General features: G+C 44.5%; 1 protein-coding gene across 1 annotated transcript in view; it reads left to right on the forward strand.

Moving 5' to 3' along the window:
• The window catches only part of RPA1 (replication protein A1), a 53,324-nt gene extending 40,704 nt beyond the window's left edge, over positions 1–12,620 (forward strand). Inside the window, exons 9-17 of the mRNA XM_059998659.1 lie at positions 13–81; positions 228–420; positions 572–711; positions 1,114–1,262; positions 4,530–4,662; positions 6,635–6,811; positions 7,343–7,450; positions 9,913–9,999; positions 11,624–12,620. Coding sequence (XP_059854642.1) covers positions 13–81; positions 228–420; positions 572–711; positions 1,114–1,262; positions 4,530–4,662; positions 6,635–6,811; positions 7,343–7,450; positions 9,913–9,999; positions 11,624–11,731 — 1,164 coding nt within the window. The 3' untranslated portion in view covers positions 11,732–12,620. The remainder of the gene's footprint in view (positions 1–12; positions 82–227; positions 421–571; positions 712–1,113; positions 1,263–4,529; positions 4,663–6,634; positions 6,812–7,342; positions 7,451–9,912; positions 10,000–11,623) is intronic.
• Positions 12,621–16,339: the final 3,719 nt, after the last annotated feature.

A 16,339-nucleotide genomic window follows, 5' to 3' on the forward strand; every position in this document is an offset into this window, starting at 1 on the left:
ATGCTTCTGCAGGGCGAAATCAGAGCGACTGCTTTCAACGAGCAAGCGGACAAGTTCTTTCCTCTTATTGATGTGAACAAGGTACAGTAGCATGGAGTCTAGAACGGGAACAGCCGAGCGATGGGGTGAAGGGATGCTGTCTGTTGGAGAGCTATGTGATCTGTAAAGGGTTTTTATATCCAATTTGATGGCCTATCGCACGTTCCATAGCTTGGCCTCTTTTACAGGTCTATTACTTCTCTAAAGGCACCCTGAAGATTGCCAACAAACAGTTCACAGCCGTCAAAAACGACTATGAGATGACCTTCAATAATGAGACTTCTGTCATGCCCTGTGAAGATGGTCATCATTTACCCACAGTCCAGTTTGATTTCACAGGGGTTGGTGACCTAGAGAACAAGCCTAAAGACTCACTTGTAGGTAAGTATGTGTGCGAGAATGAAGAGAGTGGTGATTATTAGTTCTGTTTGCAACACATAGGGGAGGCATGTGTTGCTGCTGTCCAACCTCTGGTCATGCTGTAATGGGAGCCTTGACCATCTCTTGCTAAAATGTTGTGCCTGCGTTTTAGACATAATCGGAATCTGCAAGAGCTATGAAGATGTCACTAAAATCACAGTGAAGTCTAACAACAGAGAAGTCTCTAAGAGGAATATCTATTTGATGGACATGTCAGGGAAAGTGGTGAATGCTACTCTGTGGGGAGAAGATGTGAGTACCCGCGTTGAGAGGTCAGAGCACGTGCGGAGAGGCAAAGACGTAAAGAGCTTCCAGGGTGGTGGTCTTGCCCCGGAAGCGGTGGGGCTTTGGCCATGTCGGCTGTGTAGACCCTTCCTAATGAAGGGTTGGACTATCTGGGGAGTATTTGAAAACCTTTATTTGATTTACTTCTGTGAGATTTGCTGATTTAGATTTCACATAGTGAAACGCTCTTTCCTCTAATTCTCGATTAGTTTTGATGTGTGTGAGTTTCTCTTGTATAGATTCCATGTGCCATTTATTGCATTCACTCTACTGTTGGCTGTTTCCCTTGTTTTCTGTAAAAATGTTTTGTGCATTCTTCCCGCTAGTGACAATTGTTTGTATTTGTTTGGTGTCTTTGTCGTTATGCAGGCTGATAGATTTGATGGTTCTAGACAACCCGTGATGGCGATCAAAGGAGCCAGAGTTTCTGATTTTGGTGGACGGAGCCTCTCTGTACTGTCTTCGAGTACCGTCATTGTGAACCCTGACATCCCAGAGGCCTACAAGCTTCGTGGATGGTAGGTTTTATGGGGCTAAACACAAGGGTTATTTGAGCCTTAGTTTGGAGAAGAGCTGGTTCTTTTGGTTCCCACGATCGGTATATGAGCTGTCTGCCAAGCAGAGAGCTTCGTTTCTGGGTGGAGCAGTGCCTGTATTTCTTGGAGACATTGTGCCTTCTGAAAGGATGGCTCTAAAGCCCTTCGACTGACAGACCTGTAATCCCATGACAAACCTGGAGAGTCGCAGGGAGCAATTAGGACGGGAATGCTGCCTGCTGACCTGGATCCTGCGAAGCAGGTGAGGCCGATGGTAGCAGCTGTACGGTGAAGCTCTGTGAGCGGAGGCATCTTTCTTTTCATGACTCAAAGCTGTGGGCTTCTGCGGCGTCGGGGGAGAGAGTGCTGCTTTTTCCGTCCAGTCTCTGGTGCCGATTGCATCTTCTAGTATGTATTCACTGGACTCTGCTCAAGTGCGGTGGGCACAATGGGCCTTTGTGGGCATTGTGTTGTTATTCGTGAAGCGCTCGGGGGATGAGGAGAGCCTACTAAAATCTCCTCACTATGTCTAGCTGTTCAGGGTGTTAAAACGATGCTTTAAAAGAGCACTTCAAGCTGCAGCATGGTGTGCAAGCATTGATGTGGTCAGGGAAAGCCCTGGAACTAGCTTGAGCTTAAATAATTTGTGTAGCTGTGGTCACAGGGGGGAGTGTGTTGGTTTCCAACCATGTCTTAGGGTTTGAGTGACTAAGGAATTAGCTCATATTACATACTCCCCACTTTTGTTTGAGCCTAATGTGAACCAGTTGCACTAGTATTTGAATAGTTTCATGAAATGTCTACTGGCATGATCATGTCACTTAAGCCGGCCTTGTGCGTGTGGTCCCTGTGGATCTGTATTTAACTCTTCTGGTAGCTGGCATCGCATTATAAGGGAAGGCCCATTCGTTAATAACCTGACCAGATGTAATCACAGCTTTGGTTTGTTCTTATTGCTTGATTTCCTTTCAGGCTCTGGAGCTCGACCCCAGTTCAATTGCGTGCCCACATTAAGGTCTTCGTATTTTTCTTGTCGATAATTGTGATCCCAGTCAACATAAAAAGACATGGCTGCCTCTAGAATAAAAGAACTTGGCATTGATCAAAGAGAAGCTCAGTGTCCACGTCCCACTAGGCAAGGACTGGAGATGTTTAGATCTTGGTTGCAACGATGTGGCGTTTTTACTGTAAGAAGGGCTGCCTCTCTCCTTGCTCTGTTGACTCCGGTTAGCTGTCTTCGCTGGCAAATGTCTCCTTGGAGTTTTTGAAACCGTAAACTCATGTAGCTAGTTGTGGTGAAACAGATTTATGGCGCTTGCTGTGCCTCTGTGACAGATTTAGCCGCTGATCTGACAGAACAACAAGGCAATTGTCTGCAGCTTAGGGTGGCATCCATTCTGTTCCATGCTCTCTTTGTAAGGAGCCTGTTCTGTATGTGGTTACTTCTAGTTATCCTCCTTTTGGGTAACATCGGCATGTTTTTAATCTCAGACTCTTCCCTGCCACAAGTATGTTTCTGAGACACTTCCTCTCGGGCCCCCTTTCCTTCATATTAGCTGATATGTGATCAAGAAATGTAATCAATTTTATAATAATTTAACATAAATTAATTTCAACTTTAATAACAGCATAAATGTGACTTCCCTGGTGGCGCGCTCAGTGGTTAAGAATCCACCTTCCGGGCTTCCCTGGTGGCGCAGTGGTTGAGAGTCTGCCTGCCGATGCAGGGGACACGGGTTCGTGCCTGGTCCGGGAAGATCCCACATGCCACAGAGCGGCTGGGCCTGTGAGCCATGGCTGCTGAGCCTGCGCGTCCAGAGCCTGTGTTCCGCAACGGGAGAGGCCACAACAGTGAGAGGCCCGCATACCGAAAAAAAAAAAAAGAATCCGCCTTCCAATGCAGGGGATGTGGGTTCAATCCCTGGTCCAGGAAGATCCCACATGCCGCAGAGTAACTAAGCCCGTGCGCCACAACTACTGAGCCTGCACTCTAGAGCCCGTGAGCCACAACTACTGAGCCCGCGTGCCACAACTACTGAAGCCCACGTGCCTAAAGCCTGTGCTCCGCAAAAAGAGAAGCCACAGCAATGAGAAGCCCACGCACCACAACAAAGAGTAGCCCCTGCTCGCCGCAACTAGAGAAAGCCCCCATGCAGCAACAAAGACCCAACACAGCCAAAAATAAAATTAAAAAAAGAAAATAACTTAAAAAAATATATATATATATATTGGCATGAGTAAAATCTCGCTAAGAGGGTAAATCTACAAGGAAACAGAAAAATACCTTCTAATAAATTACTTTGAATCTTATAATCTTTTGAAATTATACCAGGCTTAAAAGATCTTTCACCGTGGGAACACTTTTTGCTACCCTGTTAAAATATGTCAACTGTCCCTTTCTATCCTGATACATTTCAGTGATGTTAAAAATGCAGCTGCTGAGCAAAAATGAGCATCAGTAGCCCAAAGAACTATACTACAGCTCTCCATTGTGGCTTTTTTTGTTGTTGACTTTCCAGGTTACTGTTTTTAGGCCTTGGGCCCTCCGGCCAGTGTTGATAATGCAAAGCTAATTCAATAAAAGTTTCTGTGGTCGTTGGGCACTGTCTTTCTTGACCACTGGGGGGCATCAAAGCAATTGAGATAAAAAAGAGGTCATTCCATTTCTTCAATAGACTTAAGATACAATGAGGAAGATACTACCATCAGCTCACTTGGCCATGACCTATGAAAGTTGGGTGAGGGGTGGGGGGTGGGGGCGGGGCTTCCCTGGTGGCGCAGTGGTTAAGAATCCGCCTGCCAATGCAGGGGACGCGGGTTCGAGCCCTGGTCCGGGAAGATCCCACATGCTGCAGAGCAACTAAGCCCGTGCACCACAACTACTGAGGCCGCTCTAGAGACCATGAGCCACAACTACTGAGCCTGCATGCCACAACTGCTGAGCCCACGTGCCACAACTACTGAAGCCCGTGTGCCACAACTACTGAAGCCCGCACACCTAGAATCCGTGCTCCACAACAAGAGAAGCCACCACAATAAGAAGCCCACGTACTGCAACGAAGAGTAGCCTGCGCTCGCCACAGGTAGAGAAAGCCCGCGCAACGAAGACCCAACACAGCCCAAATAAGAAAAAAAGAAAGAAAGAAAAAGAAGAAGTTGGGTGGGGAGTGGATAGCCCGTATATAGCATGTAGGAACAAGTATCATATTCAATAAGCATATATAGTGCCTGTTATTCTTTGTTTTTCAGGTTTGACTCGGAAGGACAAGCCTTAGCTGGCGTTTCCATCTCTGATCTAAAGGGTGGAGGAATAGGAGGGAGCAACACCAACTGGAAAACTTTATATGAGGTTAAATCAGAGAACTTGGGCCAAGGTGACAAGGTATCTGCATTCCTAGCTTTCTTCACAAAAGCATGTAAAATATGCGAGACAATAGTTTTCAGATTCCATTTGTGGTACCAGCTGTTAGACCTTAATTCAGAGCTATGAGTCTCACCTGGGGCTCTGCCCAGAGCATGGCGTGATGGCTGAGGATCCCGGCCAGAATGAAGGAGCTGTGCTTTCGAATAGGAGTATGTTACATCCCTCAGGTAGGTTGAGGCAGAAAGATGTTCAGGCTTTGACTTAGAGAGTTGTGTAGTTCTCAGAGGGATCTTAGCAAAGTGGTAGTAATCAGGTTGTGTATTTTATGAGCTGCCTTGAGGTCCATATGTCTTTTCTCTGATTGTTCCTGCAAACTGAAATGCCCGTATACCAAGAAGGTGGCTTTTGAGATTATAGCTCACGCTGAGCATTAGTCAGTCTCAGCGTCAGACATCGGGCGGCTCACATGTGCCCTCACTGGCTGTAAAATATTAACGTCTCGTGGGCTGAGCGCTGCTGATATCCTCTGACAAGAATGGCTCTGGTATTTGACTTGTTAATGTTTGTATCTAATGACCCTCCTCCCATCTTAATCTAAACCTGTATTCTGTCAGCAATTCAATATTTAAATCATTTATTTCTCCTTTATGCTCCCCAAACCAGTAATTCCTGCTATATTATTTTCATATTATACAATATAGTTTTTATTCCTTACTGTCCCATTTCGCTATACTCTCTTATTCGTCATTGTCAGTGACTGACTGCAATTCATAATGCTGTTATACAGCGTCCTGAGAATGAAACACTGGACAGATCTGTGTCTCTTGTCAACCAGTCTCTTTCTTAGATCTAGGGGTAGACAGTATGTAACAAGAAATCAGGCCTAGAGAGTACCTGTTCGCACCCAAACTTTCAAGTCACACTTGAATCTGGACCTTACCTGGAAATACAGAAACATCCTTCAGGCATTCTCCTCAGAGACTCCCCTTCTCTAGGGCCTTTTAGAGTGAGGGTTTGCCCAAGCTCTTTAAACATCCACCGTATTGTTTCGCCTCTTCTGTTCTGAAACATCAGGAAGCCCCAGAGGCTGCTGACCTGGCCCTGAATTGAGTACACCCAGAGGGAACTGCTTGCCCCCCAAAATTATCCATCCCGTATCCTTTCCATGAGAGTTAAAAGGCAAAGCAAATAGCAACATAAAGCCCATGCACATGGCTTGGCCCTTGCTACACCTACTTATCAGTGACGTCTCCACTTTGAAGACACTTGTTCAGTCTTTTTGCATTCTGAATTTGATGACTTAGACCAGGGATTCACAAACAGGCCCACGGGCCATATCCAGCCTGCTGCCTGTTGTAAATACAAGCGCATTGAAACCAGCCACCTGCTCTCATCTCCATACTGTCTGTGAACGATCTTGCACCACAGCAGCAGGGTGAGTGGCTGCAGCGAAGACTGTGACCCGATGGCTCGTAAAGCCTGAATTAGTTACTGTCTAGCTTTGTACAGAAAAAGCTTGCTGACACCTGGCCAAATAGAGAGAAGGTTGAATCTAGACGCTAGAAATCATTGCTGTTGTTTTTAATGTGGGAGGAATGGTTGAACATAACTGCTAGATTTTACTGCATTCCTCTGTATTTCCTGGTTCTGTTACCTTTGGAGGGGCAGAGGAACAGGAGGAACACGTCTTTGTCTCTTGAAGTCTTTGTCTTTCATATAATCTGTTTCAGTTTTAATTAATTTAGTCTAATTTAGAATTAATTCTTTTATTATTAAGGAATAATATGCTTTATAACTTGGCTTATTACCTTCATGGGTTTTATAATCAGCACAAGTGACTTCTAAAACTGTAGAATGAATTATTCCCAGTAATCACATTGTGATCATGAGAATTAGAATATGTAAACACTTACCCCTCATGTGTAAGGGCAAGTCCAGTCCTGAACATAGGCCTGTGCTCTGTGTCTCATGTCACTCTTTTCTGCTGAAGCCCGACTATTTTAGCTCTGTGGCGACAGTGGTGTATCTTCGCAAAGAGAACTGTATGTACCAGGCCTGCCCAACTCAGGACTGCAATAAGAAAGTGATTGATCAACAGAATGGATTGTACCGCTGCGAGAAGTGTGACAGTGAATTTCCCAATTTCAAGTACCGCATGATCCTGTCAGTAAGTAGAATGGGTGGATGAGGACCACTGTGGTGTTTCTTGAGTGCCTACCAAGTGCCTGGCACTGTCTTTAGTTCAGGCTTTCCAGTTGTCTGGGATGCCAGCAGTGACTGAGAGCTGTCTTATGGAGTGCCTCCTGGTGACTGAAGGATGTACAATTTAAAATGCAGAGGACTTTGGTGGCTTGTTCAAAACCTTTAGTCCAAAGGCCATTGTGGCTGAACGGCCACTGAGTCCCTTGTGTCCAGATTCTGTGTCTGAAGGAGAGTTTAGTTGGGCTGTATCTCCGCTGAGATCTGAAATCACACATACACACCACATCGTGTTCCTGCTGTGATCCAGACTTACATTTGGAGCTTCTTTCTTGGATACTTTTTACGTTCTTTGGAAAGAATATGGCATATATAGTGGAAATGGGTTTTTTCCCTGGAAATTATTTTAATGAGTAGAAAAAGTTAATCTCCCTGTCTCCTTAGTGTGTCTTCCTTTCATTATTTCTTTGCTGAAATAACGTAAAGTTGTGTTTTTTAGGTAAATATTGCTGACTTTCAAGAGAATCAGTGGGTCACATGTTTCCAGGAGTCTGCAGAGGCCATCCTTGGACAAAGCACTGCTTATCTTGGGGAGTTAAAAGAGAAGGTCAGCCGCGTCTTGTCTTATTACTGTAATAGTTCCCGTGCTATAACACTTACCCATTTTGTGCTCTTTAATATTTTTCGGTTTGCTGCTTTTGGGTGTTGTATAGTTTCTCACTGATGATTATTTGAGAGCTCGTCCGATTCTGTCTAATTGTGTCCACCTTGGATGTGCTAACAATGAGGCATGAAGTAATGTATAGAAAATGCTTTAAAAACAGCACTTTCCAGCATGTTTTCTCCCGTTACTGTTAGCACACCAAGAGTTGGTGTGCCTGCGATCACTTGAGATCTGGAAGGTGTCTTCTGAAATAAGCTGAAGTACAGATGTGCCTTTGTTTTTTGTTTGTTTTTTTTTTTTTGAGTCTGTGTTGGACTTTAAGTCCATTATGGTTTATCCCGGGACATTGAATAGTTCCCTGTGCTACAGTAAGACCTTCTTATCCATTCTAAATGTAATAGTTTACATCTACTAACCCCAAACTCCCAGTCCATCCCTCTCTCCCCACTTGGTAACCACAAGTCTGTTCTCTATGTCTGTGAGTCTGTTTCTGCTTTGTAGATAGGTTCATTTGTGTGATACTTTAGATTCCACATGTATGGTATTTGTCTTTCTCTTTCTGACTTATTTAGTGTGATAATCTCTAGTTGCATCCATGTTGCTGCAAATGGCATTATTTCATTCTTTTTTATGGCTGAGTAGTATTCCATTGTGTATATGTACCACATCTTTATCCATTCCAGATGTGCCTTTTTAATGTAATAAACAGTTTTCTGAAAAGTTGAATCAAATCCTGGTTTAAATTCACGTATAAGGTACTTGCTTATTTCGTGTTGTCAGGTGGAATTCTTACGAAATAACTTTCTTTCATAAGATAACTTTCTCCATTTCATTTTTATAAATTAGTATTTTCACATATTAGTTTTATTTAATTCAGGGAATAGATTACTAATTATCCTAAACTTAAGAAAGGTACTTGCTCAGATAAAACATGTAAAGACCAATAAAAGCTATATTTTCTGGGCCACACAAATTAGCATCTATCTGTAGATTTTTTTCCCCTGTTTTCCTCCAAATCAGTTAGGATACTTATAAAAGCCACTAACAAGAAAAGGGTTTGTCATTTGTTTTGGTGTGTGTGTGTTTTTCTTTTCTGTCTTCTATTCTGTCCGTTTAGCTCTGCCCCTGTGTCTCTTTGAAATTGTCCATGAGCTCTCTAAAAATAATCCCAACAAGCCCTTTTACAGAAATAACTGGAATTGACTTTAAAGTATGATGGTATCTTTTATCTGTTTTGCCTGGTCCTCTATTTTCATATCAGATTTTAAGGCTCGAGGCAGCCTTTCAGGATTTTTTATGCGCTTATTACATTTGGCTGGTTTCACTGCCAGTGAATGAGGACATATAGAAACTCTTCCCTCAGGAGCTATGATATTCTTAGAGTATGCGCTCCATGCTTTCACTGATCTTGAAAGAATGACGGCAGCTGGTACGATTTTCTGAAGGTTTAACACATTGTTTTATTTACATACCCGAAAGCCTGAGGACTCTGTGTGTGTGTGTAGTAACCTTTACACAGAACAGTTCTATATATAATAAAGCTATTTGCATGTTTCAGGTGGCTTGCAAAGATAATACTTGACTGATATGAACTGTTTTTTAAAAAGTTCTTGTACATTTATTTTATGCATATTTATATAAAATGCTTTCTCTGATCCCTGTTTACCAGACTTTTTTTTTTTTTCAGTTCAGCAGCTTAATCAAATAGTATTTGAGGGGCCGGAGAAAGAGGGAGAGAGGAGTATCGTTTTTAAACTTTTCCCCTAACCTTTGCCTACTTTTCCTGTCTTCCTCACTTCCTCACCAAATCCATCGCTGTAAATCCAGAGGCTGAAATAATGCACATGACAACTTGAACTTTTTTCTGAGTGTGTCCTCCCATTCTCAATTTGTGATGAAGATGCTGAGCCTCAGATCTATTCCATCACAGACTTTTAAAGTTTAGAAATGCGTTTCCGAAGAGTGTTTCAGTTTCCTTTTTATTTTGGTAAAATATACATAAACTTACATTTTAACCGTTTTTAACTGTAAGTTCGGTGGCATTAAATACGTTCACATTGTTGCACGAGCATCACTGTCATCAAGCTCGAGAACTTTTTCATCCTCCTAAGCTGACGCTCTGGACCCATTAAACACTAACTGTCCACTGCCCCTGGCAGCCGTCGTTCCACTTTCCGTCCCTGTGAATTTGAGTACCCTAGGTAGAGTATCTTAATTTTTAATAAAATTCTACCTAAACAGTTTTATGTGATGAAATGTCACCTTAGTCATTCCTAAGAAATTTTAAACCACTGGGGGTGATCATTTTCTCAAGGATTTTCCTCAAAGTCTTTTCAGATATCTTATGGACATTTTCGGATGGTCTGGTAGTTTCCATGCCTACCGTTTGACGTTTGTGTTTGCAGAACGAGCAAGCGTTTGAGGAAGTTTTCCAGAATGCCAACTTCAGATCTTTTACATTCAGGATCAGGGTCAAGTTGGAGACCTACAATGTAAGTAACATCACCCAAGGTGCAGGAGGGTTAGCCGTGGGGAACTGCTGTTTGTCACCCCCAGCAGCATTATAGTGTTAACTGTCAGTTCCTTGCTTACTGTGTTCCAGACCCAACGCTAAGCACCCTGCATTTATTACTCATTGAATCTTCCCAGCACTGGGGTACCAAGCATCATCGTGTTTTCAGATGAGGAAACAGCCTTAAAGAGAGGTTAAGGGTCTCGTCCAGTGTCAACATCCAGAGAAAAAATGCTATGTGGCCTTTTTTTTGGCTGTGCCTCGCGGCAAGCCAGATCTCAGTTTCCCCAGGGATCAAACCTGTGCCCCCTGCATTGGGAGTGCGGAGTCTTAACCACTGGACCTCCAGGGAAGTCCCGCCGTGTGGCCTTTTCAGTTAAAACCTGGGGGTTCTTGGTTTGTGTCCCGACAAAATGGACTCACATCTTCCACATGGTTTGGGTTTCTAAAGTCAGTATGTGAAACAAAGACCATATGTAGTTAAAATTACCTTGAAAATTCCTTAAATTGCTCATAACATCATACGGTTGTAAAGTCGTGATGAAACAGCCTTTATTGAGTGCTCACTATCTGCCAGATACCGTTCCACACCCTTTACATACATTGTCTCGCTGCATCCTGGCAGTAACCCTATGTGTAGAAACTATTGTTAGCCCCGTTTTTACCAGCGAAACAATGTGGGCATACGGAGAATGAGTAACTTGCCTAAACTCACATGCTAGCAAGTGGCAGAGCTAATAATGGCACACAGGCAGTCCGGCCTCAGAGCTTTGCTCTCAGCCGTGCTTAGAAATACGACTGGGGTTAGTCAGTACAGAGCACACTGCAGCGTGTGAGCCCCTGAGCTGGCCTCACCCTGTTCTGCCTCTGCAGGCAGCGTCCAACCTAGAGAACCTGCGGCGAGGGGAAAGAATTCAGAAAACTCCTCTGCTTGCCTCAGGGTTTACTCGTTCTGTTTTATTGTCAGACCTTAACCCTAATACCTGCTGATAGCTGTGCTTGGTTTTGTGAGCGTTAAATGAGACAGGGACTCCAGACGTCAGTGATAACGATGTCAGGGTGGTGGATGTCAGGGTGGTGTCGGGAGGGAGGGATGGAAGGGTTGCTCGGTCCCTGAGTGGTGTGGACAGGGCAGGTGAAGGGCAGCGAGGTCGCCTCTCTCAGGGCTGAGGTGGGCCCACGGCAGGCCTCCCTCCTCTGCCGTGGGTGCTTCTCCGCTCCCCACGGCCCCTGCTTTCAGAGCCCGCTGTGTGGCTTTAGGAAGTCACTGTCTCCTCTGGGCTCCTGTTTCCCGCTCTGTAAAGAGAGTAAATTGAACTTCATGAGTCCTCTGAGGTCCATCGCGCTTGGAGTCTAGGTTCCTGAGCATTTGGGAGCGCGAGAGACAGGTGAGAGGGGTCTGTATGGAAGGGAGGCCTTTGTCCACTCTCCCGGCCCCAGAAACTCTGCCCTGGGCTCTCACCATCATTGTTTCCTTATCGGAATGACAGAACTCTGAACCCAGCGTGTCTTTGTGATTTCTCCTGCTGGGATCATTGAAACCATTGCCCCATGGCCACAGGCTTTCTTTCCTTCGTTCACAAATCGCTTTTCTCTTTTCAAAGGATGAGTCTCGAATTAAGGCCACTGTGATGGACGTGAAGCCCGTGGACTACAGAGAATATGGCAGAAGGCTGATCACGAGCATCAGGAGAAACGCTGCGGCGATGTGAGCCGAGCCTGCTAACGGGGCAGGAGCCTGCAGACAGAGGGCTAAAGCGAACTGACCCCCGACCCCGACCCCCGCCCCGCCCCGCCTGACGACTGCGTTAGCTGCACGGTGTGGAGTGCCTCTCTGTGGGGGACTAAGCCATTGCCTCTTGTGCGCATCTGGGAACCCACTGGCAGCAAAGGGAAATCTGCTCGGAGGGCTGTGGTGTAAACCGTGTCAGACCTCGGGGTCAGCTGGCGGGGAGTGTAGTACCAGTCACTCCTTCTGTCTTTAGGCTTTTGTCAGTTTTATTAAGATTTCATTATCTTCAACCAGGAATTATGTCACGAGTAATTGACCCTAAATCTGCAGATGATGAAATAAATTACGTAAGTAGGGTTTCCACTTCTCCAGTGGTGACACCTCCACGGCTCGGGTCCCTTCTCGGGAGGGAGAGCCGAGAAGTGATTGTGCAGAGGAACCTGGGTGTTTTAGTGGGCGTGTCTTCCTAGATCCAAAGGCTCTCTTTCTAGAGGTGCCACATAGTTGTTAATGCTTGGAATGGCAATAGGGTAGAATTATTAATCAGTCATATCTTTTCTATCTGAAAATATCCTTCCTTCAGGGTCTAATAGACTGAGTCAGATGGGTCTGATATTAATCAAAATTGTCTCTTCTGAGAAAGGCTGATAAGCATTGACTTGCCGTCCCCTAGGGACATCCAGGCAGCTACAGAGCATTGCTTTAGTTTTCCCTTCAGTTAATGTTGCATTTGGGTTGGTATGCCTTTTCTACCTGTACATATTTTTTGCATTGTATGTTTCTTTTCTTGATTAAAGCTATGTTAAATAGAAGGGATTTTGAAAGGAGAAGCCCTTTGTTTCCATTGCTTTGTTTAATAAACAGTATAGTCTCAGCTTGTGAATCCTACTTTCTTTGAATGCAAAGGGCTCTTGTAACTGGAAAGCAATTAATTAGCCTTCATAATAAATGTTCACTGGGGGGAGATATTAACTCATTACAAACTCGAAGATTAGTCCAAAGCATGGAGATGATTCTTCCTAATGTTTGCAGCCCTGAAATGCATCTTTAAAAGAATGAAAAGACCCCAAACGAAAAGCCGAAAAGCCGTTGTGCCCTGGAACGCTGATGATCTGGCACTTTGGGATTTTACTGATGTTTACACAGCAGTCTTAACACCACCAGGCTTTGAAATGTGAACAGACAGTGAGCTGGGAAGAAAACAGTAATTATGCTGCTGGGCTTTTCAGTCGGCAAGAGCATGCTTCCTCTCTGTGCTCCTAATCATATTAATTACCTATCTGGCTGCTGCAGCCCACCGCTTGGCATTTGCTGCGCAGCTCTCTCCAAGCATCTAGGCAGCGTCGCAGTCTTCCTGCAGCACCAGGCCCTGGTTTTTAATCTGGGCAAGTGGGGCACGCGGAGGCCCTTGGTGGAGCTGGGGAGTGATCACGTCCCGTCTGTGTCATCCTTAGCTGTCCTCTTTCGGGAGGAACCAGCCAGCGCTAGGCAGGGTGACTCCCATTTCCCAGAACATAGAGCGGCCTTTTCTCAGGCCCACTAATTGAGCACGTTCTAGTCTCCGAAGATGGCCACTGGGCTGCACTTGATTCTTTGGCCGAGGCCTCAACGATTTTTATGGAAGCTCCTTTCTGTCTGACCTTGCGTGTAAAGCGCTGACTAGAAAGTTATACTCTTCAGCACTCTGGTGGATTGACAAATTGTGGGTTAGAAGTGGCAATCTAGCTTTCAGTCCGGTAATGAGTCTTTTATATCCGCTGCTCCCAGCATTCCCTTCTTTCCCTATCACGGTTTCCACCCTGTGAAGAGCACTGACCAACGGTGCGACCCTGACGCGTCTCTGGAACATTGTACCAGCCGCCACGCGTTCTCGATGCCCACGCGGTGACACGAGTACGTCTACGCAGATGCGATTAGAAGTCCACAGGGGATGTTCTGAGATAGGGCGGCTCCCTCAAGGGATGTTTAGCAGATTTCCCTACTAAAAATCAAATCACCAGTAGCGGAGCATCAGGAATTGGCTCCACTGTTAGGCTTCTAAGAGCTTCAGGTCCCGAAGGGTTGCCTAAATAGGTTCTGGCCCACAGTTCTTAGAATTCTCTTGGAGATAGTTTACCCTGAAAGGCTGTTCGTGTTCTATTTCTCATCTTTCACTTAGAGATCAATGTTTATTTTGCGTACACCATGACATCAGCGTTAGGCAATTAGGAGAAAATCTAATCATTTCACCTTTATTTCAAATGGCTCTTGGATTCCCTCCAGTCTCATTGTGAAGCAGGCAGGGGGAAAAAAAGGGTAATAATCTGATTTCTGTCCATATTTTTAGTGTTTTATGCTTTCCATTAAAGTCTTGCTTATCTCCAGTGTGCTTGTTCTGACTTTTTGAACTGCAGGGTCAAAAACTTCCCCTCCCCGACATTTTTTTCCTGAGTGGCCTGTCTTCGAAAAGTCTAAATAACATTGATCGTGGTGTTTAATACACGAATGAAACCCATGGTTATTGACTATATAATTAATATACTGTCTAAAAGTGAAATTTGGTAGCCCAGTATATACAGGTTTATATATTGACGTGTTTCTTTGGCAATATGCCTTCTAAGGTTTTATTCATAGAAAATGAAACTGTTCGTTGCATCTCGTTTCCTTGTCACTTGTTAGAAAGCCACTTCTCCCCCCAGTAAATTGATTGTTTCCTTATCTCAAAGAGAGGATTTCCCCCCTTGTATTCCCCCTCCCTTTTTTATGCAGTGTGTTAGCTCTTAGTTTTATAATCCACTCTGCTGGTAGAGTTCTGGCTTTCAGAAACACTTTTGGGAATAATCATTTTTTTCCTCAAAAAAGAGAGACTTTAGATGTTTAATTTTCATTGTTTTGGAAAAAAACCTCAACTGAGCATGTTTCATTATTAAGCTGATAAGTATTGTGAATGTCAAGGAAAAAAAGGAAAAGAATGGGTACTGTTAGGACCATTGATTATTTCTTAACACAAGTAATCCATGTTCATCGTAGAAAAGTAACCTGCAGACAAGAAAAAACAAAAAACAAAATTGTCCCACCAATCGGCAATAACTGCTTGTATAGCTGACTGCTCTTCTCTATACTTGTATGTGTGTATAGTTTTAACTTAAAAATGGGGTGATATTATGCATATTATTCTGTGACACTTTGTTCCTAGCACTAAAGGATGGACCTCTTTCCTACTTCAGTAAAAATAGATCTGTGTTATTTTTTTTTAGATCTGCATCATTTTAGTTAGTATTTGCCTATACGAATGTGTGAATTTATTGAGCCAATTCACCTACTGGATATGTATATTTTCTAGCTTTTTAAATTTTATTGAGATATAATTGGCATATAACATTGTATTAGTTTAGACGTACACATACTTTCTAATTGTTATCATAAACTCAGATTTTGATAGGCAGAAGCATCATCCTTTGTTGCACTGGGAAAATGTGTGCCTTCTCCTCTTGTTCTGTACGTTTCTCTGTGCCTTCTTTGCCTCAGTCCAGTGAGAGCTCCTCTGACCCTCACGGGCTGGCAGGTGATTTGAGCAGGCACTAGAATCCTCTGGAGCAACAGCAGGTAGAAGACCAGGAAGGAGAGGCGCAAGGAAGGCCCAGAGCCACCGGTGGCTTCATCCTACCTGCCACGTGGACGGGGTTGTGGCTGCGAGAGGAGGCTTGGATCCTCTTGTTTTCTGCTAGAAATGGCCTCTTGAACACATCTGACTTGCTTTATAGATCAACCTGATTCTTTATCTAAAGCTATTAATGAATGATTATTAAAAATCTTTTCATTACATTTGCGATGGAGGTTTCAAGTCATTGAGAAAAGTATGTAACACCTGTCTTCATTGACCACCTGTGCCACCCTCTCCTTCTAGGTGACTAATTTTGTCGGTTTGGTTTTTGGCCACACCGCACAGCTTGCGGGATCCTAGTTCCACAACCAGGTAATGAGCTCACGCCCTCAGCAGTGAAAGTACGGAGTCCTAACCACTGGACCGCCAGGGAATTCCCCTAGATGACTTTAAATCAAGATAACAGGGACTTCCCTGGTGGCGCAGTGGTTAAGAATCCTCCTGCCAAAGCAGGGGACACGGGTTCAATCCCTGGTCTGGGAAGATCCCACATGCCGCAGAGCAACTAAGCCCGTGTGCCACAACTACTGAGCCTGCGCTGTAGAGCTCGCGAGGCACGACTACTGAGCCCGTGTGCCGACAGCCCGTGCTCCGCAACAAGAGAAGCCACCGCGATGAGAAGCCCGCGCACGGCAATGAAGAGTAGCCCCCGCTCCCCGCAACTAGAGAAAACCCGTGTGTAGCAACGGAGACCCAGTGCAGCCAAGAAAAAAAAATCAAGATAACCTGGTCCCCAAGAACTGCAGTCTATTTGGAGCAAGGCTTGGGGCTAAGTAGTAATATCACAACTCAAATTAAAATTCAGTAAATGGAGAGATCACTGGAGACTGGAGTCATCAGAAAAGATTTCACAAAGAATTGGTTGATTTGAGACTCACAGATTGTATCCTTCATTTAGGTCAAGGCCATCTGATCTATATGGAAAACACATGCAACGCCGGCTAA

Source organism: Delphinus delphis, chromosome 19 (genome assembly GCF_949987515.2).
Source record: "Delphinus delphis chromosome 19, mDelDel1.2, whole genome shotgun sequence".
Lineage (NCBI taxonomy): Eukaryota > Metazoa > Chordata > Mammalia > Artiodactyla > Delphinidae > Delphinus > Delphinus delphis.